This window comes from Carlito syrichta, unplaced genomic scaffold, assembly GCF_000164805.1.
Source record: "Carlito syrichta isolate Samal-C Ts95f unplaced genomic scaffold, Tarsius_syrichta-2.0.1 Scaffold302973, whole genome shotgun sequence".
Lineage (NCBI taxonomy): Eukaryota > Metazoa > Chordata > Mammalia > Primates > Tarsiidae > Carlito > Carlito syrichta.
Window position 1 is genome coordinate 473,680 of NW_007247069.1, and position 23,488 is coordinate 497,167.

At 43.3% G+C, this 23,488-nt stretch overlaps 1 protein-coding gene across 1 annotated transcript in view; it reads left to right on the top strand.

Annotated features, from left to right (window-relative positions):
- Window positions 1-23,488, top strand: part of ROBO2 (roundabout guidance receptor 2) — a gene marked incomplete at its 5' end in the record, with an annotated part of 485,855 nt that overhangs the window by 423,568 nt on the left and 38,799 nt on the right. Inside the window, 5 exons of the mRNA XM_021711978.1 lie at window positions 9,018-9,200; window positions 15,340-15,382; window positions 16,808-16,935; window positions 21,605-21,886; window positions 22,245-22,370. Of these exons, the coding sequence (XP_021567653.1) occupies window positions 9,018-9,200; window positions 15,340-15,382; window positions 16,808-16,935; window positions 21,605-21,886; window positions 22,245-22,370 (762 nt within the window). The remainder of the gene's footprint in view (window positions 1-9,017; window positions 9,201-15,339; window positions 15,383-16,807; window positions 16,936-21,604; window positions 21,887-22,244; window positions 22,371-23,488) is intronic.

A 23,488-nucleotide genomic window follows, 5' to 3' on the forward strand; every position in this document is an offset into this window, starting at 1 on the left:
TTTTAATCATGGGTCTTTCTCTCTGGGAATTTGATATACCTCTCCATGATGTAAGTCTTCTGACTTTTCACAATATTTTCTAGTTTTTAGTGTGTGATCTTACAAGTATTTCATTAAAATATTTGCCAGGTATGTGGTTTTTTTACACCATTAGAGATAGATTTTTTAAATATTCTTCTCCAAGTATTTTATATTATATAAAATTTTATTTTTTATATTGCATTTGTATCTTGTGACCTTACTAACCTCATTTGTTTATTTTCATAGTTGTGAAATGGTTTTTCTGAGTATGTTCGGGTAATGTTTTCTTTATCCTTGTTTTTTTTAATATGATGCATTCTACTGAATGATTTTCTTTTTCTTTTTTTTTTTTGAGTTGGAGTCTCACTCTGTTGCCCAGACTGGAGTGCAGTGGCCTCTCCCAGCCACCGCAGCCTCAACCTGCTGGGCCCCGGCGATCCTTCCACCTCAGCCTTCCGAGTAGCCAGAATTACAGGCATGTGCTACCATGCCTGGCTGATTTTTTATTTATTGTAGAGATGAGGTCTCGCCAAGTTGCCCAGACGGGTCTTGAACCCACGGGCTCAGGCAATCCACTCACCTCAGCCTCCCAAGGTGCGGGATTACAGGCTGAGCCACCGAGCTCATCTTGAATGATTTTCAAAGGTAAATTCACTTTGTATTTCTGAAATAAGTCACACTTGGTTGTGATGTGTTATTATCTTTAGTATAGAAGTTACTAGATCTGATTTGCTAGTGTTTGATATTCTGCATCTGTGTTCACTGGAGATATCAATAGGTAGTTTTATTTTTTTCTTATGTCTTTTCCAGTTTTGGAATTAGGATGGCTTGTTTTATAAATAATTTGGGAAGTATTCTTCTTCCTCTGTGTTCTGTACAGGTTTTTTATAGGGCTGGTATTATCTCTTCCTTAAATATTTTCTCAAATTCAGGAACAATATCTGAGTGGAACTTTTTTTAGCTTTATGAGTTTAGGTCTAGTCAGAATTTTTATTTCTTCTTGTGTTGGTTGTGGTAAATGGATATTTGTTTTTTGCCCACAAAGTAATGTGCCCTATTCTTCTAGTCATTGAATCTTTAGCATGTGTTTGTTTATAGTGTTCCCTTATAATCCTTGTCTTATCTATCTACCAGATACGTATCAATGTCACCTTTTGTTCTGAAATCTTTGGGATTTATGCGATCTTCCTCTCCTGCCTTTTCCCAGTCCTCCCCTTTCCTCTCTCAGTAGGTGTATTGCATCAAAGGAGAGTACTCTCAAGTATTCTACTTCTCTTTCTCCTACTTTGATATTGTCAATATTGATTATCAAGGACTTATCGTTTCTTTTAATCTTTTCAAAGTGTAGACTTTTGGCTTTCTTCGTTTTCTTTACTTGTGGTTTTAGCGAACCAATTTCTGCTATTTCTTCTTCTAGTTGTATTTTGCTTCTTAAGATCAAAACTTGAATCCAAGAATTTGGGCTTTTCTTCTTTTCTGATATGAATATTTTAAACTCTTAAATTTCCCTCTTCAGCTGAATCTTACAAATTTTGATTTGTTATGTTTTTGTTTAGCATGGAGTAGAAAATATTTTCTACTTTCTTAAGGATTTCTATTTTTCCACAGAGGTTATTTAGAAGTGTATTGTTTAATTTTCAAATGCATGGGAATTTTTCAGTTATATCTTGTTACTTATTTCTAATATAATTCCACCGAGACCAGAGAATGTATTTTGTGAGAATTTCGTCTTTTAAATATGGAGATTTATTTATGGCTCAGCATTTGGTCTGAGTGAACGTATCTTGTGTGGTCGATAAGTACGTGTATTTTTCTGTTTGGGGTAGAATGTTGAATAAATGTCAGGTCTTAGTAGGCAGTATTATTTAAGTCTTTACTGCTTGATTTTTCCGTCTATTCTTTCAATCACTGAAAACAGAATCTGGGACTCTATTATAATTATGGTTTTGTGTATTTCCCCTTCATGGCTATATGTTTTTGTTTCATGTATTTGCTACTGTTTTAAGTATGTTTTAAGATTGTTATAGCTTCTTTAAAAACTTAGCTTTTGTTATTATAAAATGCCCAACTTAACTTCCTAGTAAGATTCCCTGTTCTAAAATTCACTTTGTCCTATATTCGTATCCTCACACCATCTTATGAGCACTTGGATGATTTGCCATTTTCCAATGTTTTCTTTTAAACTCCATTTCTCTCTGTTTAACGTGCATTTTATCTTATTCAAGTTGTGCATTGTTAGGTTTTGTTTTATAATTCAATCAGACAATCTTTGCCTTTTAATCGCAGTGTGCAGAATGCTATTATTAATGTACCTGTTAATGTGTTAGGTTTAGAATTACTATCTTGCTGTTTGTTTTCTATCTGACTTTGATCCTATTGTCCTAATTTTCTGCTTCTTTTGGATGTACCGACAAGCTTTCAGTATTATGTTCTTGGTCCACCACTGGATTTTTAAGCACGCCTCTTCTGAGTATGGCAGTTACTCTAGATTTGAACTGTAATAGAAGGGACTTAGAGTAGAGGAGCACCATCTCCTTTCCTCTCCTCTTTTTTTGCCCTTGTTATACCATTTGCTTCTATCTGTGCAATCAACACCAATATACAAATTGTAGCACTAGTAATGCTTTTGCTTTAAAAATCGATTATTTTCCAAGTACATCAAACTTTTAAAAATGTGTGTTTCTCAGATGACCTGATGCTCTGCTCCATGAATTCAGTCCTCACAGCCCCCCTGAGGGCTTCAGTCTCCCCAGCTCCGGATGGCTGTTCGGCAGTGTTTAAGTTACCCTTCACTGCGCCCATGCTGGAATTTGTCTCCAGGTAGAAAGCTATGAAAATAGTCAGGTTTTCCCCCTCTTGATCCCCCCCTCTCGGGGTCACCCTCCCACCCTTCTCTTGCACCCAGTTTGCCTTGTCTTTCACCTGTCTGTGATGGGAGTGCAGATCCCATGCCAGTTAGTTCCCCGTGGGTAGAAGTGGGGGGATCGGAGAGTCATCATTTCATATATGAGGAAGGTCCCCCCAGCAACGGAATCGCCTTTTGGAGGGCGGCCCTTCCGGGTACAGACTTCCCCCACTGTGTGAGTGTTCTAGGGACCCATCGGCATCAGTGTCCCAGCTAGTTTGTTGTGAGGCTGCATTTGGCTACAGTGAATTTTTTTATTGTTGGAGAGTCGTTCAACATGGTTGCCCATTTCATGGTGGATGGCTGACAAGCACACCTTCCCACATCACAGTGCGTGTTCAGCAGCTTTTGACCCCAAGCAGCATGAGTCTCACGCCTCACCCTCCTTGTTCATCCGTGTCATCCGCGTGACTTCTTGTTTTCCTGGTTGGAAAACGTCTTCGATGGGGAACATTTTGCCCGTGGGGAAGAGGTGAAACCAAACACCGCAGAAGCACTAACAGGCATCAGAACTGATGCGTTCAAAAACTGCTTTGAGCGATGGAAAAGTGTCTGGATAGGTGTGCTGCGTCAAGCGGAGAGGACTATGAAGGCGACGACAGTTTAAACATGTAAGAATTGTTTATTAATAAAATCCAGCTTTTGGGGGTTCCCCCTCGTACTACACTTTTCTGTCTGCAATTTCATTTGCTTTTTGACATTTTCATTTCCCTCTAATGTTTTCCATCTAGTCATTTATTATGACCATATTAATTTTAAGTCTATGAACATACTGTAATCACTGCTTACAAGCTCTTTTCTTCGAATTTCACTAGTTTTAACATCTGTGTTGTTTCATGGTCTACTTCTGTCGACTGTCTTTTCCGTTGACCTTGGCACATATTTTTCTGGTTTGTTTATGTTTATATCTGGTGATTTTTTACTGTATACTAGACATTGCAGGTGGCATGCTATAAAATTTGTGATCTCCTAAAGAGTGTTTGTGTTCTACCAGACACTTACGTTACTATAAGACTGATCACCTCTTCCTGTGGTATCTTGGTTTTTACATTGTTAGCCTGAGACTTTTCATGTTTTTCCCTTATTCTTAGGACAAAGGCTTACTGTGATTTTTTTTTTTTTTAAGGCATGATTCTTTTCTGGGCTTACAGTGAGAAACTTATTATCTTTATCTGTTCCCCCAACCTGATGAAAGCCAGGCTTCAAGCACAGTTTCTGCAGTGGACATGAGTTGGCACCTGCTTCGCCTTCCACCTCTGTCTTTCACCTGTCACCAGATCCTGGCAGTCTTCTCTGAGCACGGACAGCTCCCCAGGATTTACAGGGAAGTCACACTCAGGTTTAGGAGCTTCAAGCTCGCTGACCCCCTTTCATGTGGTCTGCCCTCAATCTTTAGTCACTCAAGCAGCCTTGAGCTCCAGACTGTGACATCACCACACCCCAAAATGGAGGTTTTCTGTGTGGTGCCACCACCTCGCACAGCCTGCCTTGAAGAGTCTCCAGGGGAGAAGTCTTGTTTCTGCAGACTCCCTCAACAAGAGCTGCCCTCTTCCAAGAGACAAATCCTCTTCTGTCCCCCTGCTTTTATGTGTTTAGAGATATCTTTGAGTTTTTTTTAATAAGTATTTAAAAATCTTCTTTCCAGAGTTTACATATTTTAAAAATATTTGTCCAGTGTCTGATACAAGCCATTTCCATTATTTCTGTTTACTTTCTGAAATGATGCTTATAAGGTATACTGCCAGCTTCTGGATTGTTGTTTATATTATGAAGTATTTGCTGTATATGGAAAGATTAACATTCAATCATATCATTAAGGATTTTCAGAGTCCCTGAGTTTTCTTTCTTTTATATTTTAAAAGCATTGAAGAGAAAAAGTTAAAGACTGACTTTTCTTTAAATTGCCTTCCCTTTCTTAATTAGTCATTCAGTCTGAATTAATTCCTTAACCTGAGGGAAACCTAAAATCTTGCCCTTCTGAGATTTTCTAAAATAAATTGGAATAAGAAAGAAATACTGGTACACCTCAAAGGATCACACACACACACACACACACACACACACACACACACGCACACACGCACACTTCATTTATAGTATTTAGAAATAAGCCATTTTTTTTTTTTTTACTTAAAAAGCTACATATGGGCCAGGCTCGGTGGCTCAGCCTGTAATCCCGTGCTTTTAGGAGGCTGAGGTGAGTGGATTGCCTGAGCCCGCGGGTTCGAGACCCGCCTGGGCAGTGAGACCTCATCTCTACAATAAATCAAAAAAATCAGCCAGGCGTGGTAGCACATGCCTGTAATTCCGGCTCCTCGGAAGTCTGAGGCAGATGGTTCGCTGGAGCCCAGCGGGTCGAGGCTGTGCGGCCACTGCACTCCAGTCTGGGTGAAAGAGTGAGACTCCAACTCAAAAAAAAAAAAAAAAAGCTACATATGAAACATATTTTAAAGGTACAGTTTTTTTGAGAGTCCTAGATAAAGCATACAAACTTTGTTTTTCACTGTCTCTCTAGCATATATATGAAATTATTGACTGATTTAATTTTTCTTACAGAGATAAGCGAGATTGCCACATAAGTATTAATAAATATTTCCCTTTCATGTTTTTTTCATATTATCTTTAGTAATAACTATATTTCTCGTGAAAGGAAAAGTTTTCTTTTTTCTTTCTTTTCCTTCCTAGTGACTGTCTGTTAACAGCACAATATTTTGGGGTGTATTATACTTGTAGGGAAGTAAAAATATTGCTATCATGGGATATAACTAAGCTTGTGTCATGATAATCACAGTTATGCACTGAGCAACTGTGTAGTCACTTAAAATAACAAAGTTGAATTAAATTACTTTAAATCAAATCAAGTCTTACTTACCTCTCCTATCATTTTTAAAAAGCCAAGTCTTCACATGAATGAGTACCTTTTAATTTATTGTTTAGTGTGTCAAACAAGTGTTTTTCCAATTTTTCTATGAAATAAAAAATGATGTAAAAAATAATATTCCTATCTCTTATCCAAATAGGATTACCATATGCAATAGTGAAGATGTAATCATAAAAGATGGAATTGTAGAAATTGAAATGAGCCCCCATGTATTATACACATGCACACGCACACACATACACACAGAGTGAGCGCAGTTCAACCCAGAAGAGGCTATTTGTTCTCCAGAGATGTATTTCCTTTTGATATCTACTGTTGTACTGAGAAGGCTTCTAATTGTTTCTTTAATTACCCCTGCATATCTCCCTTCACATCTTGTCTGATAACCTTATCTACACAACTGCCGCTCCTTAGTTGGAAGGTGATTTAGCAGTGGCTAATCTCGTTCTGCTTCCATCTCTTCTCTCCCTTTTGTCTAATCAGTACTTGAAGCAGCACTTGAAGTGGCTCAAGCTCTGCCCCATTTCCCCTTGGCTTTAATTAAATCATGTATTGGCATTTGGTGTAATTTATAGTTGGTCATCTTAGATGCATTCTATGCCAGACCATATATTGTTGCCTCTGTTTCTTCTCAGTCGAGTCTTCATTCCAGAAAGTTCCATTAAGGCACCATTAATTAAGATATTGTAAAAATATAGCACACTGCCTCACTCAGTCTTAAAACTGCTGGTGTTCTTTTCTCTGCGGTTTCCTATGGTAAGATGACTTCATACCAAAGTGTCCAGAGTTCTATGCTTTTGTACTTACAGACACAGAAATGTAGCCAAATACATTCACATATGTGGGCACCAGACAGTGTGGTGCATCACAGTTTGCATGGACTAAATTTTGTAGCTGTCTTGCTTAATGACACAGCTACAGTTGCTCTAGTCAGTTGGCCTATTCATGCTTACGTTACAGAGTTGGTAATAATATGTAGAACAGCTGCAAACTTTCACAGGAATAGGTACAATCAAATCTGATGTGTCTAATTAATTTTTAGTCCAACAAATTAGTTTTATTCTTCATTACTCTCCAATGGGAGGAAGACATGATATTTCATTATATTTTTTGTCTGCTAGAACAGTAGTGCGGTCAGGTCACACACAGCCCTCATCTGTGTTTTAATTAGCCAAACTGACAACATGTTTTCAAAAATACCAGTGGTGTCAAAATAGCAATACATCTTAGGTAACGTAAATTCTACACCGTACTGAATATGACATCTTATGGACCGTTTACAGAAATGAAAGACCAGTTTTCTTTTCTCTTTATTCTGTAAAGTCATTTTTTTTCTTTTTAGGAACATCAGTAGTTCAGAAAGTCACCAGGTAGCTGCATGACTTATATTGAAAAGAAGAGCTCATTTTCAATAGAATTTTGACTGTGTTTACATACTTAATAATTGAGGGCAAACGAACCAGGGTTTTAAATCTGGAATTTAATGCAAATGCCTTTCAAGCATGGAACATAAGTATGAATACGTTATAGCAGCTTTAACAAACAAGTCTGCATTTTGATAAGATTATCAATGTCAGTTTCTTTCTGATTCATAGCTCAGTCTCATACAGGTCAGCAGAATGGGGCGTGGGGTTTCTGCTTCACTCGGGGACCTCAGGTTCTTCCACAGAACAACTCTGCCGTGTCTTAGGGTCTCAGCATCCCCCAGTAGATCTCCTATTTCTAGAGGAAAGACAGTGTCAACTGTGATCTCAGCAGTCATCGGGTCAAGCCCTGACGTGCATGTGCCACACATGTGCCTATTTGCAGTTGTCTAATTCCCAGTCATTCTGTTTCTCTCAACTGTAAGAGAGGCTGGAAAATGTAAGCTAATTTTCTGCTTGGAAGAAAGGAACAGCAGCATGGTAAACAAGATGCCTGTGGTTTGTAGAATCCTTAAGCCTGGGTATTTACCGCTTGTGTCACTGAAGTTGATCAAGAAGCTCTTCAAGCAGCCCTAAGACTGACATGGGTCATGGTTTTGAGTCAAAAACTACCGTGTTCACATTAGCCTCTTTTTGTAGATCCCCTAAACTCTCCCAAAATATGTGGAGAAGACAGTACTATTGCCAGTTAACAGAAACAGTGACCAAGAAGATGATGTGCCCACATAAACTGACTGCTTACTCAGCTACCACGTGGCAGAGGTGGTGTTCAAATCCAGGGCTCTTTCTAATATAGTACAGTGCCGTGAGGACTACATCCGTGAAAATCCCGCCCGTTCTTTTGATGGGATATTCTGAACTGTGTCATTTATGTTTTGGTTACAATTTACCTGTTAAAAGTCTTGGATCGGTCACTCACAAGACATGATAGTAACATTAGAAATAACTTAATTTCCAGTGTCTAGATTTCTTAATCTACTAAACAAGCACCTAAATCTTTGTTCTTCAGTGATGTGACTCCATGAGTTTAAAACCTATTTAACATGTAGGTCGAGACTCTCTTAATTATCTCTGCGAGGTCTACATCGTAAAAACATGACCACTTCTAAGAATAATCTTAGTCCAGATTTAAAGGTAGATCTTAGAATTAATTTTAAAGTTATTCTTTATATTCAATTTTCAAGTGGATTTTCAAATCAGTTTCAAATACTTTAAGGGGATACATGAATTTTATCTTTTATGACATTTTAAGTATGCATACTGATCTCCATGAAAGTATGTTTGCATAATTGTCGCTACTTTACATAACTTTTATTAACTTCCAGAAAAGCAAAGGATAGCTAATCGAAATAAGTTCGTTGGAAGACTTTTAAGGGCAATGTTACAGGATATGTTCTTGTGAGTTGTGGGAGTTTGTATGTGAGCAGTACCTTTGCAGAAGTGCAGTTTGCAAATACCCAGAGCTAAATGTTAGTTCAAGATAAGTTGCTATTATTTCAACTCTTAGTCTTTGCTTTAGGGTGAATTTACAAGATAGCACGTCAATAAGTGTTTCTGAGTCTGTTCATTGCAAACCAAAACACGAGAGAGCGGTCTTCTTAATCACGCCTTCAAACTCCTGAGGTGGGTCTTCTTTTGAAAATTGTAAAATACGCTTATCCACAATGGTGACAGGCTCAGAGCGAAACCAAGCAGTGCCTGCCTTCAGAAGACTCTCAGCGCCTCGGTGGCGCGCCTGTGTTCCGTTTTGCCGGGCTGCTGACTGACACTGCTGTTTCCTCCGCAGGGAGACGCAACGAGGTTGTCATCACCGAAAACAACAACAGCATCACCGAGCAGATCAGCGACGTGGTGAAGCAGCCGGCCTTCATCGCCGGCATCGGCGGGGCCTGCTGGGTGATCCTGATGGGCTTCAGCATCTGGCTGTACTGGCGGAGAAAGAAGAGAAAGGGCCTTAGTAACTATGCTGGTGAGAGACTCTCCGGCCGCCGGGACGCCTCTGATCTCTGGGAGTGTAATGGAAGGTGGGGGGCGGCACTTGGTAAGGAATGGCGAGCGAGTGACGGGGCTTGTTTTAGAAGCCTGCGCTGTAACATGCAGTTATAAACGACACGCTTTACTGTATTGCTCTGGGTCGCACCCCTTCAAAGCCACCCCGCAGTTTTCCTGTCTCTCAACTGCGTCTTTCAAACTGTATGCATGCACACTCGTGTATATGCATGCACATACACGCAAACACACATGCACTGACTGCACGCGATGATGCCATTATTGGAGAAGTAGATTTAGTCAGGAGCATTCATGAAATGCTCTGGAAAGAAGACACAATTTGAAGTATTGCCCTTAGTTCGCCAGGATACAGATTGCAGTAGGGAATAACCCAGAAGGAAAATACAAACGACAAAAATCGCACCAGAATTCACAAGGCCAACGAGGCACAAATGCAGTGGTTCACGCTTTGCTTAAATGGGATGTCTTATTCCAATGTGAACAAGCAGCATTTCAAAAGAAAGCAAAAGGAGGACGAGGTGAGGAAAGAAGCTGAAGCAGAAGACAAGAAGGAAGACTCCAACTGGTCTATGTATTTGCAAAATGTTTGTTTCTTAGAAGCCAAGACAGAGTTTCAAGGGTGTCAGGAACTGTGGCCATCAAAATATCTCCAAGGCAGAAAGGACAGATAGAGAGACACACAGAGAGAAAGACAGAGAGAGAGAGAGAAAAAAATTGTAAAGTCAATGACTGAGAGAATGAACTCAATGCCGAAGCTAAGCTCAATTACAATTTTGATTGCAATTTATTTAACGATTTCCCCCCAAAACGACAAAAATAAATCCTCTTGTGACTGTTCACACTTTCTAGAACTTGGAAGGGAGCAATTCTAATTGACCATCATCCTACAAACATCTTCGCAGTTTCTGGGATGTCAAATTCAGTCTTCCACACTAGAGTTGACTTTGGTGGAAGCCGCGCATCTGCACAAATGATGCCACAGAGACGTCACTGCTTGTTCAGTTCTCAGTGACTGCAACGTCGTAGGGGAGCTCATTGGGTAGCTGGCAGGGGAGCTTCTTGGGTAGTTTATAGGATAGCTTGTAGGGGTACTTGTAGGGGAGCTCATTGGGGATACTCTTAGAGGTACTTGTTAGGAAGCTTGTAGGCTTCTACACTGCTGACAACAGCAAGATGGCACGAAATGCAGGAGGAGTACATGTCTCCATCTTATGGAGCTGAATCTTACCAGCCGTAGGTTAGAATAAGTGTCCAAGATAGAGGAAGGAGCACAGTGCATCATCCACCAGGGCTTCCATGCTTAGTAACACACATCACTGCCATCCCCACCTCTCGTTGGCTGCTGGCTCTGTCCTCACGCTTTGTCATCCAAGTGCTCTCGAGTCACAGGAGGGGTGCCAGCAGCAACTGCTAGTGCCGGAGTCTCCAACACAAATGGCTGTGACACTGTCCAGCCGTCCCCTTCATCACTGAAGGCGCTGTTCACGAGTCCATCTGCGTGACCAGCCACCGTGCTAAATGCCTCCCCGTGACACTCGTTTGTCATCCAGAACACAAGGAACAGCGGGTGTCATCGAAGGACTGTCTCGTGTGTATCCTCTCACTTGAGTCCCGCGGTCCAGTGGTAATAACAAAGGCGGGGGGGCGGGGCTGTGAAGTCACCTCAGTGCAAAGCCTGAGGCATCCACGTTGGGAATGTTGCCTTGTTATCCTCAAATTTCTGCATCCACTCACTCCTTGTAAACACAGGCTCCCTCATAGTAAGTTTGCATTTTGGGTATAATTATACCAGACAGACTTCTTTTCCTTTAGCAGCAGCCCTTTGCAAAATCTGTGCACTTAATTTGAAAATACCTGCTGGTCTTTGAGGTTGCTGAGAACAGGGACCTCCTATGGCCATTTCTCATGGTGACTGAGTCCCACCTGCTTGAAGCAGAACGGCCCGCCGGAAGGCGCAATGCCCTTCACAGGTTGTGGAAGCGGGCTGTGCTAGCGAGAAGCCTCTCACAGCGTCCATGCCTAATAGGTGGCCACGCCTTGGACAGCAGGTTTTACGAGGCTCCGTCGGTGTAAACAGCCTGATAGGAGTGAGCAAGTTAGGAAATCCTGAGCACTTCACACACACATGTTGAAACCGTCGGTGAAATATAAACTATGGGGCAAACTCTCCAAAGGCAGCCAAAAGAGTTGATGGGCTTTCCATACTCCGATTATCGGGGCTGAGTTAATGCTTATTAAAGGAGGATTAATCTACATCCATATTTGAGCAACAGCTTATCAGGAAAGGGAATGAGTTTCGCTGCCACATTAAAGTTTCCATTTGAAGGAGGAAAATGTGACCGACTGGAGATAGGGGCTTGGGAGCCTCCTGGCCTCAAAATGTCAATTCCCCATATGGCTTTGTTTCCCTCCCCTCGACCCCAGCTCCAGCAGGCATGAGATTAGGATTAATCCTGCCGGGTAATATTAGAGGGACTTTGGGTATGATATAACCTTGCAAAATCTCCTTCCCTTACAGCCATTATAAAAATTGCAATAAATTCAGAATATTTCAGGCCATTCTTAAAACATCTTCGATTGTAGTGTTTGCAACACTTCCTGGGAACCTCGACACCATTTCGGTCAGTGTAGCTCAAAACCCCTGTGCATACTTCTTGAGAATTCTTAATTTTAGATGCTAGCAGAGTTTCCTGATCCGGATTCAGTTCTTCCAAAGGCACCTCTGTACTCTGTGGTTATCAAAATGGCAACAAGAACAAGATTGTCTGACCACCCCAGCCTTCTTTCAGCTTCAAGGCAAACCCTTCTTTGAAACGAGAACCACCTCAAAATAGCTCTCCGTGTGCTGTGGTGTTTATTTTTATGTTCCTCTCTCTGTTCACAGAAAAATGCTGATCAAAACACCAGATATGATTTCCAATTTAGGAATTTTAATTGTTCAACCTTATTTGTAGTCTGCTGTAAACTCATAGTCTAATAGAATTCACTTTTACTTTTGGTCTACTTTTCAAAATAGAGCAGATCTAAAAGTTTTGGAACATAGGATAAAAGAAAACACTTGAAAATGTGTTTTCCCCTTTTTTCCCTTGCTTTAAAAACACAACTATAGAACCCTATTAGGATACATTTTTGGGGTGGTTTTTTTGTTTTGTTTCTTTTTTGAGTTCTGACAGAAAAATACAAAATGGAAAATTCTCATTATATAGACCAAATTTTTTGTGAACCATTTTACGTTACTCCAATGTTTACATAATGTCATTTTGCCTCTGTGTAGTTTGTATGCAGAGCTACAGAGATGAATGTCTTTATAGACTATTTTGACAACCTAGTAGCAGTCTAGAACCTTTCGAAAAACATTTCAATGATGACTGGAACACAGATGGAAAACGGACGTGTCCTGAATGCTTCATAACGAAACCCTTCGCAATTTATGTTGCTCGCAGCCTTCTCGATTGCCAGACACGGCCCATACCTGCCATAGTTCATACTCCACCACGTCTGCAAATTCACTTTAGTACAGGATACATTTCTGAGAGGGCTCTGGGTGCTGCGTGATCGTACTGGAGACGGCACGTCCCATGGAGAATTTGCTGTCTATCAGTGTGTCAACACGGAGCACATCTCCGTGTTTGCGCCTCTGCCCAGCTGCCTTCCTCTGATGCTGCCTGCTACTCTGGCAGGCACAGGGAGTTCAGATGGGACAAAAGAGCATCTAGGTGAGGGGACTCTCCTGGCTTCCCGCATGTCTCCAAGTGAAGGGGACTCCCTGGCTTCCTGCGTGTCTCCTAAACAACTCATTCTGGTGTAGCTCGTCTCACTTACTCATATGGTGTAGCTCATAGTCACGAGGACAGCCATGGCACTGTCTAGACACTTCCAACAGAGTGAAACAACTCTTTGCTGGTTGGTTAGAAGAGCCCCGTCACGAGAAGGCACCTCAGGCGGAAAGCTAAACAGCTGCACTGTGGTCATGCGGTGTGTGTCCCAGTCAGACGTTCCCTTTACAGCTCCGGCATTAACTGCCAGATTCATTCCTTTTTGCTAAAAGCCGTCATGAAGGGGGCATGCCGTGTGGAGAGGTGCGTGGCAGAGCCCTGATGCCCACACGGAAGTGAGTCCTTGGCGATCTCTGTTCCGTCTGCTCCTCCAGGCACAGGTCCTCAGCCAGTCCTCGGCAGACACGGAGTCTGTCGTGACTGTTGTACAACGCACTGGGGGTGTCATGGTAAAACCAACTGAGCAGTGTATTTCAGGTGCCGACCAGACGACTCTGAAAGCCCTGGCGTGTCTCACTGTCTCAGGAAGACACTTGGAATGATGACTGAGATACATGAGAGATAATATTAGGTGACCCCGAAGAGAGACTGGGAACTGCATTTTTAAAAAATGGTCATATTTGATAACCCAAACTTGAGGAACAGATGAATCACAGGGTTATTAAAGTTAAAAAGTATTTGCTGCATGTATACTTTAAATAGCAGTATATCATCTGTTTACTAGAAATGTGATTCATTTAACTAAAATTTCATTTATTTTCACTTATATTCACCAAGTTGAAAAAAACGTAGTGAATATATAGTAAATATAATGAATGTTTTTTAAAGATAGGGTATTTCATAAGCTGTGAAATTGGTATTTTCTTCCTTTATCCCCAGTGATATTTTGACCAATTCACATTGATTTTGGTCAGAAATGCAAGTTTATTTCAATTTTGCAATCTATACACTTTTAAACATCAATTTTCTTTTAAAAATAATTTCCTAAGCCGGGCTCAGTGTCTCAGCCTGTAATCCCGTGCCTTTGGGAGGCTGAGGTGAGTGGATTGCCTGAGCCCGTGGGTTCAAGGCCCGCCTAGGCAGCAAGACCTCATCTCTACAATAAATCAAAAAATCAGCCGGGCGTGGTTGTGCGTGCCTGTAATTCTGGCTACTCAGATGGCTGAGGTGGAAGGATCGCCAGAGCACAGCAGGTCGAGGCTGCAGTGGCCGGGAGCGGCCACTGCACTCCAGTCTGGGTGACCGAGTGAGACTCCAACTCAAAAAAAAAAAAAAAAAAAAAAAAAACAACAAAAAATAATTTTCTAGGTAAGTAATTTCGTGGCAAAATTTGATTCAAATTAAAAAGCTATTTATAGACTTTATCACACTCATTTGTAGATATTCACTTTCCTCTGTGGAAAAGTTAATAACTTTGAATAGCGTTGGTGGCCTCAGACCCTGTTTGTAGCATGTGAAGTGTATGATCTTTCTCGGATCTGCATCATTCTGAGTCCAAATACACTGACTGCAAGACTTTGGACAAGAGGTGGTAGACCTGAACTGATGCTGACACTGTCTGCGAGCACCTTTCAAATTCTTAACCCCCATGTCCATGATTCTGGCTTTGTGGAAGGAGGGTAGGACCTCATGGCTGTGGCTCTGCGGGTTGCTTTTGGGGTTTGTTGCTGACAAGCGCCACAGTTTATGGAGGATTCCAGCTTGACCATCACTATGTGCACTGGAATATCTTCAGCATCAGTTACTGGAAGCTTTCAGTTTTGTGAGCATGTTATTCTCTATGAATTGTAGTTCCTGTCTATTTTCACTATAAGTGCTCAACTCATAGTGCCTGGAAGAATCCAGAAAAGGGCTTGTTTGGTGAAAAATATCAACAAAGTCAATAAGTATTTGTCTTGTTTCATTGGAAGGATGTATCCTGTTTCAATTTCTATTATGAGTGTTTTCTCCTATGCCTTCTAATTAGGACACCTTTGTTTTACGATTAGAAGTCTTGATTTGCAAAATCTCATGAACAATGTGTTGCTCTTTTGACACCACCGTATATACTGATTGTCCCAGTGCTTGACAACTAAATACAAATTGCTGCTCAAACCTACCCATGTATTTGGCTTGCAGAATTTTGAAATGTCCTGTTAAGATTGGAGCAAACGATGACTTTGCCTTAGGCCAAACCACTGCTTGTTACTCTCTGCACAATTATGTTAATTATATTTTGTTAAAATTCCCAGAGGCCTCCGCACTAAACTGAGGGCCAATATGTAGTTGTTATTAATCGTAATTAATATTGACTACTTGTGTGTGTGTGTCTTTTTTTTACAGTGACATTTCAAAGAGGGGATGGAGGACTTATGAGCAATGGAAGGTATGCTAAGGAGATTCTTTTTTATTATTGTTTTTAATCAGGGCTGGGAAACTCCATAGTAAGAGGCTATTATTGTAATAAACGATCACTTATAAGTCTGAGAATTCTAGGAGGAATTAAATGGCTTACCACAAGGTTTAATGATCTATCTGTTGTGCACTTTAGAGGAATCAAGTCCAGATGTTTCATATCTCCCAGATGCCCCTGAAGAAATTAGTAGTAAATATCACAAGGAATGTGTTCATTTGTTAGTAGGATGTTTATTGCATTAATTAGACATTAGCAAATGGAGTTGCTGTTGTTTAAGACTCCTTATTGGCTCTCACTAAATTGCTGTGAGTGAACAATTACATATAATCGATCACAAAGTAAATGATTCATGGATGATGAATAGGCTGTAGATTGATAGGACTGGATTCCACAACTTTGGATACTCAATTGAAATTGATAAAAGCTGATAACAAACTCATATATCCTCATCTATTTTCCCTTTGCCAATATGGAGATTGTAATTAGGCCCTGGTAATAACTTCCAATCTCCCATTTAATCAATATTTTAGCAAAAAGAGATTAAGTCTAATGAGAGTTAGTGGATGTAGCAAGAAAGCAGTGGGATCTTCTTATTGCAGTTTCCATGGAAACGCATGTTTCTCTTAGGGATTGTACCAGAAGGGGTCTATAAAAAAAAGCGTAATGATTATAGATGTTCCATTTCTTTGTAAATATGCTAGTAATCTGGAAAGGAATCAGGCTCCCATCTTTTATATTAAGGAAGGGAGTTCTTCATTAAACATGATGTGAGGATGGTTCCCCCGTAGACTATACCCGCAGGCTGGATCAGATCTCAGTGCCTCTTTTATTACCTTAAAAAAAAAACAACAAAAAAAACAACCCTGAGGATGCCCTTGATAGTTTGCAGTTTAGAGAACTTGGAAGCGAGCTACTGATGCAGCCGTGTAAGTGCCGTCCATCCATTTCCCTCAAGCTCCTCGCCTCCAAGTCAGCTTGAGCGAGGACTCAGGACAAGGGTTACGGCCCGGAGGGACTACGGGGCTCAGGAGGGGAGAGCCCCCGTCCTGGAAACGGCAGACACTGAGCAGTCACCCTGTGCAGTTGCTCACTTGACTCGCCAACGTGTCATCAAGCCAATGTGTCGGGATCCTGCTGTGTCACAGGGTCCCGCCAGTTCCAGGGCAGACCCCTGGATCCCTGTGGATGTTGTTGGCATCCCAGGCCAGGACTCTGTGACTGCTGTGAGGGCTGGAATCCTAACAAGCCGCCGAATGCCCTTGTTCTCGGGAGCCCACACATTGCAATTTGAAGTCGATGAAAGCCTTCAGTGGCTTGACCCTGTGCAGTGCATGAGCCAGGTGGCAGAACCTTGTGTTGAGCTCCGAGGCTGATGCCCTGTCATCCCTTCTCCAGCCGTCCGGGACTTCTGAATGCCAGTGATCCCAGCTACCCATGGCTTGCTGACTCGTGGCCGGCCACAAGCTTGCCAGTCAACAACAGCAACAGTGGTCCGAATGAGATTGGAAACTTCGGCCGTGGAGGTAACTTGTGATTTTCTTTTTTTAGATTAGAAAATACAGTTTATTTAAAAGTAAGGTGGGGGGGAGGGAGAGAGAGAGAGAGAGAGAGGAAGAGAGAGAGAGAATTCACCTTCCCAAGGTGGGGGAAGGAGAACTTGTGAGTTTCAAAATAATTCTGTTTGTTTGTTTGCTTTTTGACTTGCCTAGAGTTTTTTAAAAGAGATATCAGAGAGTATTTTCTTCCATAATTAAAATTAATGAAGTGGACAGCCCCCTCAGGTCCCCGCCTGCTTTGGGAGCTTTTCTATACTGTCAATAAATCCTGCTTTCTCGGGAAAAAAAAAAACGAATGAAGCACATGCACAAACAGTGCTGCTCCCTTGCTGAATATTTTAATATAAAACTATTGTGTCTCTATGACCAAGCTTTTGAGGAAGTCATTCTACCCAAGAAGATACATATTCATAATACATTTATTCTCAGGAATCAGCCCAAGAGGACTAAAGACAGAATCAATCCTTGCTGCTATGCATAACTTAGGACTGGACGTGTCACTTCTCTAAATGTCATTCAACATGAACGTACTGAGCACCTCCTGTGTACTCAGCACTGTGGCAGACAGTAAGAGCCTGATATTGATATAAACAGAGATGGTTCTTTCCCCTTGTAATATGTCATGTGAGCGGTAGTTAAGTCACTATGACAGCATGTTGAGAGAGAGAAAATGAAAGACAGAAAGGTGCTAAGTAGCTGACATGCTGAAGCCTTCGAAGTTTAGTGCCAGAGTCCCCTCCACATGTTTTCATAAGGAGGTGTGCGTAACCGACTGTATTACCACGCCCCCCCCGACTTCACCTTTTCATCCAGTTAGTGGAAGAGAGCTGGATTTGGAGGAAGACCAAGCTTTGGGCAGGATTGAGAATCCTCTGATCTCAGCATCTGGCTCGGTGGGTTTACGTTTCTGTTGGTGTAGGATTGTGCAAATAGTAAAGAGACTTGAGCCAACTTGCTGTACCCACATGGGACAGGGAGGAAGAACGTTCAATGAAGGGAGTGTCGTTTGAGCTGTGACCTGAGGGGAGGTTAGGAAGGAGTCAAAAGCACAAGACGGGTGTGTGGAAAAGAAGTTGTCCTGTTTTAAGGTCCAGAAACGAAAGAGACGTTGGCCTCTCTGAGAAGCGAACGACTGGGGCCTAATGTGCAAGGCAGCAGAGCGGCGAGAAACGCAGACAGCACAGAGCATGTTCCAAGCCACATGGAAAGCTTAAACTCGGTGGAGAGGGTGGCCAGAAGCCAGCATGGGTTTTTGAGAGGAGCATACTAAGTCCAAGGGCTGTGAAGTCATCGGCCTGCTGCCGGGCTGGGGGTGGAGCAGGAGGAGAGAGCTGGAGTGACAAACGAGCAGAGCGCTGCGATCCAGGCGAAGCCCAAGACCCCTGGGAGTGTTTGCCCCCCGGAGTCCGTGCGGGAGACCCAGGGCGGTGCTTCACTCCCTTGAGACTAGCTGGCCGGGCTTCCATGTGTGTGTCCTGGGAAGCATCTTGGCGCTTTCTCTGTAAGAGCGAATTGCCGATACGTTGGGCTACGTGAAGGTAGTTTTTAAAATAATAGACTTACTATCATTGCATACATCTCGTTTTGTCAGCATCAACTCTGAGAAGGGGACTCCCCTCCCTCTTCCATATGCAGTACAGAACACAGCCCTCCTGCCTTCTAAGTGTGCGGTGAGGGTGACACGGAGGGCGGTATGCAGAGGGTCAGCACAGGGGGTGGCATGCCGCAGTGCCCCGTGGGCATCACTGGAGGCAGAAAGGAGCAGACAGTGAGCAGTGACTCCTCCCCTCCTTGACTTGCAAGCTTCCCCTACGGTTCCCACGTGCCCAGAAGCTGGTGGCAGCTGCCTCCCCGCGACGACCACACTGAGCAGTTGCAGGCTGTCGCTCTATTGTGGGCAGTTCTATACTGAGCCCCTCCTCACCAGGAGGGCAGAATGCCCTTGGCTTTGTCACAGGAAATTCTGTTCCCAGAGCTTTGATCAGTCAAGGCATGCCTCTGTTATTTGTTGCATTTTCATTGAAATAATAATCATTCTACCAGCAGATCAAGAAATAAATGCTTAACAATGGAGAAGATCTTTTGTTTGGCTTGGTTTGGTTTCTAGTAGGCTAAATTTACATCTCAAATGTCTTGGTCCAATTTAACCAAAGGGGACGTTTGTAGATTTGCAAGATCTTTTTTTTTCCATTTCTACCTCATTTTTTTGACATTAAATATTTCACAGATGTACATCAAGGCCAAGAGGAGGTTTTGTCAGTCTGCTGGATCTCTTATCACGCGATAGGCATTTTAAGCATGTACCATGTGCCAGAAATACTGCTAGGGTTTTTGGTCCATTTTAATTTGTTTCTTTTGCATGACGATGTGTGGCATAGATAATCATCTTTCCATTTTAAGGGACAAGAAGCTGAGGTTTCCCGAGATAGATGCCTCGGGACCTGGGTGGAGGAAGCAGTGCTCTGTGCTCTGTAGGCAGAGTCACATGTGTGCCCAAGTCACACGTTCACTTAGGAGAGTAGCAGTCGACGCTGGCAGGCTACCTGGAGAATGGAATGCCGGTGCATGTTCGAATGCGGTGAAGTAGTATTTGGGATCATGAGGTTACTAATTATTACACATACCTGCATTCCGTTAAAGCAAGCAGCTGAAGAAACTTCATTTAACTCTACAAATCAGCAAGTGCATACTCGCTTCAAAACACCGGGTGAAGTGTGATGGAAATGCAGACAGAAATCTCTTAGGCTCCTATCCCCAAGTAGCTCACAACGTGGCAGAAGAGGTGGCCACTCACGCAGTGGTTGTGTCGGGGCCAGGAAGCGAGTGCCCGAGTGCAAGTGTCACCAGGTGCTGAAGGCATCACCGACCCGTCTGAAGGGAATTGTCTGTAGAATCCACAGGTTTCAAACAGACGCTGGCACGCAGTCTGGCAGCTTGGAGCACCAGGGCTGGTCGGTGAGGCCGGTGGGGGAGGAAAGGGAGCGGCCTGCCTGGAAAAGGCAGCACCTGCTGTGGCCCGCCCGCTGGGGTGGCACTGGTCATGGGACCCTCCTCCATGTCCAAGTACTCATGGAGCCCATGTCAAAATGTCAGTGTTAGCGTAGAATTCAGTTTATTTTTTTGAAAATGTAGGCACGATCAGATTGTATTTGAAGGCACCATGCAGCCCCCGATCAATAGAGAAGCACCTGGACTTGAAGACTGTGCAGTTCCATCTGGCGGGGGGGGCAGTCATCGGAGCCGTGGTGTTGGTGGTTGTGGAGCGATGCTGCGCAGGACTAGATCACTGGACTGCTTTTCTTCATTTGCTGTCTTTTGAGCACACAACTGTGCCAAGCGCCTACAGCTGAAATGGTTTAGAGCCCACATCTAAAGCTTTGGGGAAGCCCGAGTTTGAGGTTGTGCCCTGGTGCCCAAGGCGGAGAACTGCGTTTCCCTCAGTTGACTTTCATCAGCGAAAGATACACTGGAGGCGGCAGAAGCAAAAGTCCGGAAGCCGACCCAGAGGGAAGGGCCTATTTTCCCTACTTCTGCTCTACTATATGACAGCCATTTTGAAAATAAAAGTACTAGCCCTTGAGAATGAGATATGTTTCATATCAAATTCTGTAGTTAGTTTCTCTCTAAAAGCCAGAGGAACAAGTAGTTGTGAAATTCAAAATTCTGAAGTTCTGAAACAATTTGCTTGCTGATACATTTAAGGTCGTCACCTCAATAAACTCTATATGCACTCAATTGTAAGATGAGCTAGAATTCCAAACTTCAAAACCTTCAGGAAGGCTTACATTGTACAGTGTAAAAAAATACAGGATGCATTTCTCGTTACTGTTGCCTAAGAAGACAGTTTTTAGCTTTTGCAAAAGGCAAAAGCAAAACTAATATTTCCATAGGAATTTTTATTTCACGTTCCATTGGGTACCTTCTCGTCTAAAGATTTTAGGAGAGTTGAAAATTTTCTATGACGTAGAAGTTGAGTGGCTTGCCGACCGCATGCCCTGTCAAGTGACACTTTCAGGACATGCATCTTAAGGAGTACACCGCATTAGATTCCTTTTAGCTCGACCCGATTAAAATCCTGTTATTTAGTGATTTCTCTTTTAGATTTACTTAGCATCTTCCTTCCAAAAGGGGAGCATAGGAGCTCGGGAGAGAGGTGGCGGTTCTGAATTAGAAAGCATCATGTCGAGAGGACTCAGCGAGCCAAGGTGATGGATGGCCTGATTGAGATTCATGCGGCTTCTAAGTTTAATTTTACTCATGCTGTAGGACCACGTGAAGCTGCAGTTCTCTGGTTCTAAGCGCCAATAGCATAAATTAAAGCCCTGATCACTGAGATTGCCTCTTCCGTAGCTAAATCCTGCTACATTGTGGAAATGACTTATTCATGAAAATTTCTCTTTGTTATCCATAAAAAGAGCCCGTTTTCGGCCATCAGTTATCCTCCGTTTCTGGAGCTAAGAAGTCGGGTCAGACAGCAGCAAGGTACGACTGCAGAGAAAGAACGGGGGATCCGGGCAGGCCTCTGCGGCCGACACGCAGACGCGTGGCCTGATGCACTTGACTTTCATCTTCACCGTGAAGGCTCCTGGGCTCCCAGTGCCTCCTGAAACGCTTCCGTGTCCCCGTGTCCCCACAGACGTGCTGCCGCCCGTCCCAGGCCAGGGGGACAAGAGTGCCACCATGCTGTCCGAAGGGGCCATCTACAGCAGCATCGACTTCACCACCAAGACCACCTACAACAGCTCCAGCCAGATCACGCAGGCCACGCCGTATGCCACCACGCAGCTCCTGCACTCCAGCAGCATCCACGAGCTGGCCGTGGACCTGCCCGACCCGCAGTGGAAGAGCTCCGTCCAGCAGAAGACCGACCTCATGGGCTTTGGCTACTCGCTGCCCGACCAGGGCAAGGGCAACAACGGTGAGTCAGGCCCGCCGGGCCGTGTCCACACTCGTGTGCATGACCTAGAGAGTAGTCTCGTGACTCCTCTGGGTGGCCCGTGAGCAGGGTCGCCGCCGTCCCGGCACACGCCGGCATGTGTTCAGTGACTCGAGCCATTCCTCCCACCCCCTCCGCCGCCACCACCAGCACCAGCGCCTGTCGGTTCCATCCTCTTGCTCGCAACGAGCAGCCATCCCTCCGCCATCAGGGCGGGACACCCACGGCATCCCTCCACCTCCACGACATCCGCTTCTGATCGCTAACTGCATGTGCTGCATGGGCTTGTGCTGTGAACTGACCACATGTGCCACTATGACCTCTGCCCTTTAACCCTCAGCCTTGCTTTACATCCCTGACTACCGACTGGCCGAGGGCCTGTCCAATAGAATGCCACACAACCAGTCTCAGGATTTCAGCACCACCAGCTCCCACAACAGCTCAGAGAGGAGTGGCAGTCTCTCAGGTTGGTCCTGGCACAGTAAGGGGAAGTATGTGTTTGTCACCAGCATGTGGCCGTGTTCCTCAGAGCCGTGGAGCTGCACTCGGTCCCAGTCGCTGGCAGGCGTTGGCCTCCCGGGTGACAATGACGGTGGATCCTGACGAGGTCGTGCTTTGGTGGGGCAGGTGTGCGGAAGCAGGGTCGTGCCATTCCCCGGCCGGTGTTCATGGGAGAGCCAGACGAGTTTGCTCTGCCTTGAGCCCTATTTGGGAGTCAAGAGAACTTGACAATAAAAGACCAGACAGGGTGGTCAATTTCGTGTCATGGACACTGGCAGGCTAATTCTCCTAAAGTGAAAGGATTTTGGAGATTTTCCTAATATTAGTACTTCATTGATGTGACTTCTTATTTTGGGAAGATCTTTTCAAAATACCATGTAAGAGAATGTACATCTCTTGAATGAATGATAATGGCATTATACTGTACTAAACAAGGAATTACTATGGGAATTACTATTGAGACTTAATTTCCAAAGACACATAGTCTTCGATAGTGATCATTCTTTCATGTTATAAACTTGAATATATCTCTGAAATATATCAGCTCAACTAGCAATCGATAAAATAGGTATTACATAGCACACGTGGAAAAAAGTACACCTTACCGGATGAAAATGCACCACTGTTGTGGTGTGAGGTCTCGGCCAAGGGCTTCACCTGTGAGGTGAGGAGCTGTATTCACATGTTCCAAATCCCACCAGAGTTCACACCGTGCGGCTGGCCACCTTGTCTGCCATTTCTAATGCGTTCCATGACCCTGCTGGCTTCATGTGTTCAGATTAACTATATGTATTGGTTTGCATGGAGTTTTTCTTTTGCTTTTAAATTACAGGTTATTCATAAAGGATTATTGTGTATTAGGCTATGCAAGGCTGCCAGGCATCAAGGCCATAAAGAGTTAATTTTTTTAGTCATTAGGGGAGCATTTTCTAAATTACTTTTCCTCGGGAGATAGAACTCTCTTAGTGTGGAAATGTTAATGTGCTCTCTTCCCCTCAGAATGAGGCAGTTACTCTTCATGCCTAGTGGTAGGATTCGATATATGATGGAATCCAGAAGAATTTCAACATCTGTTATGAATTT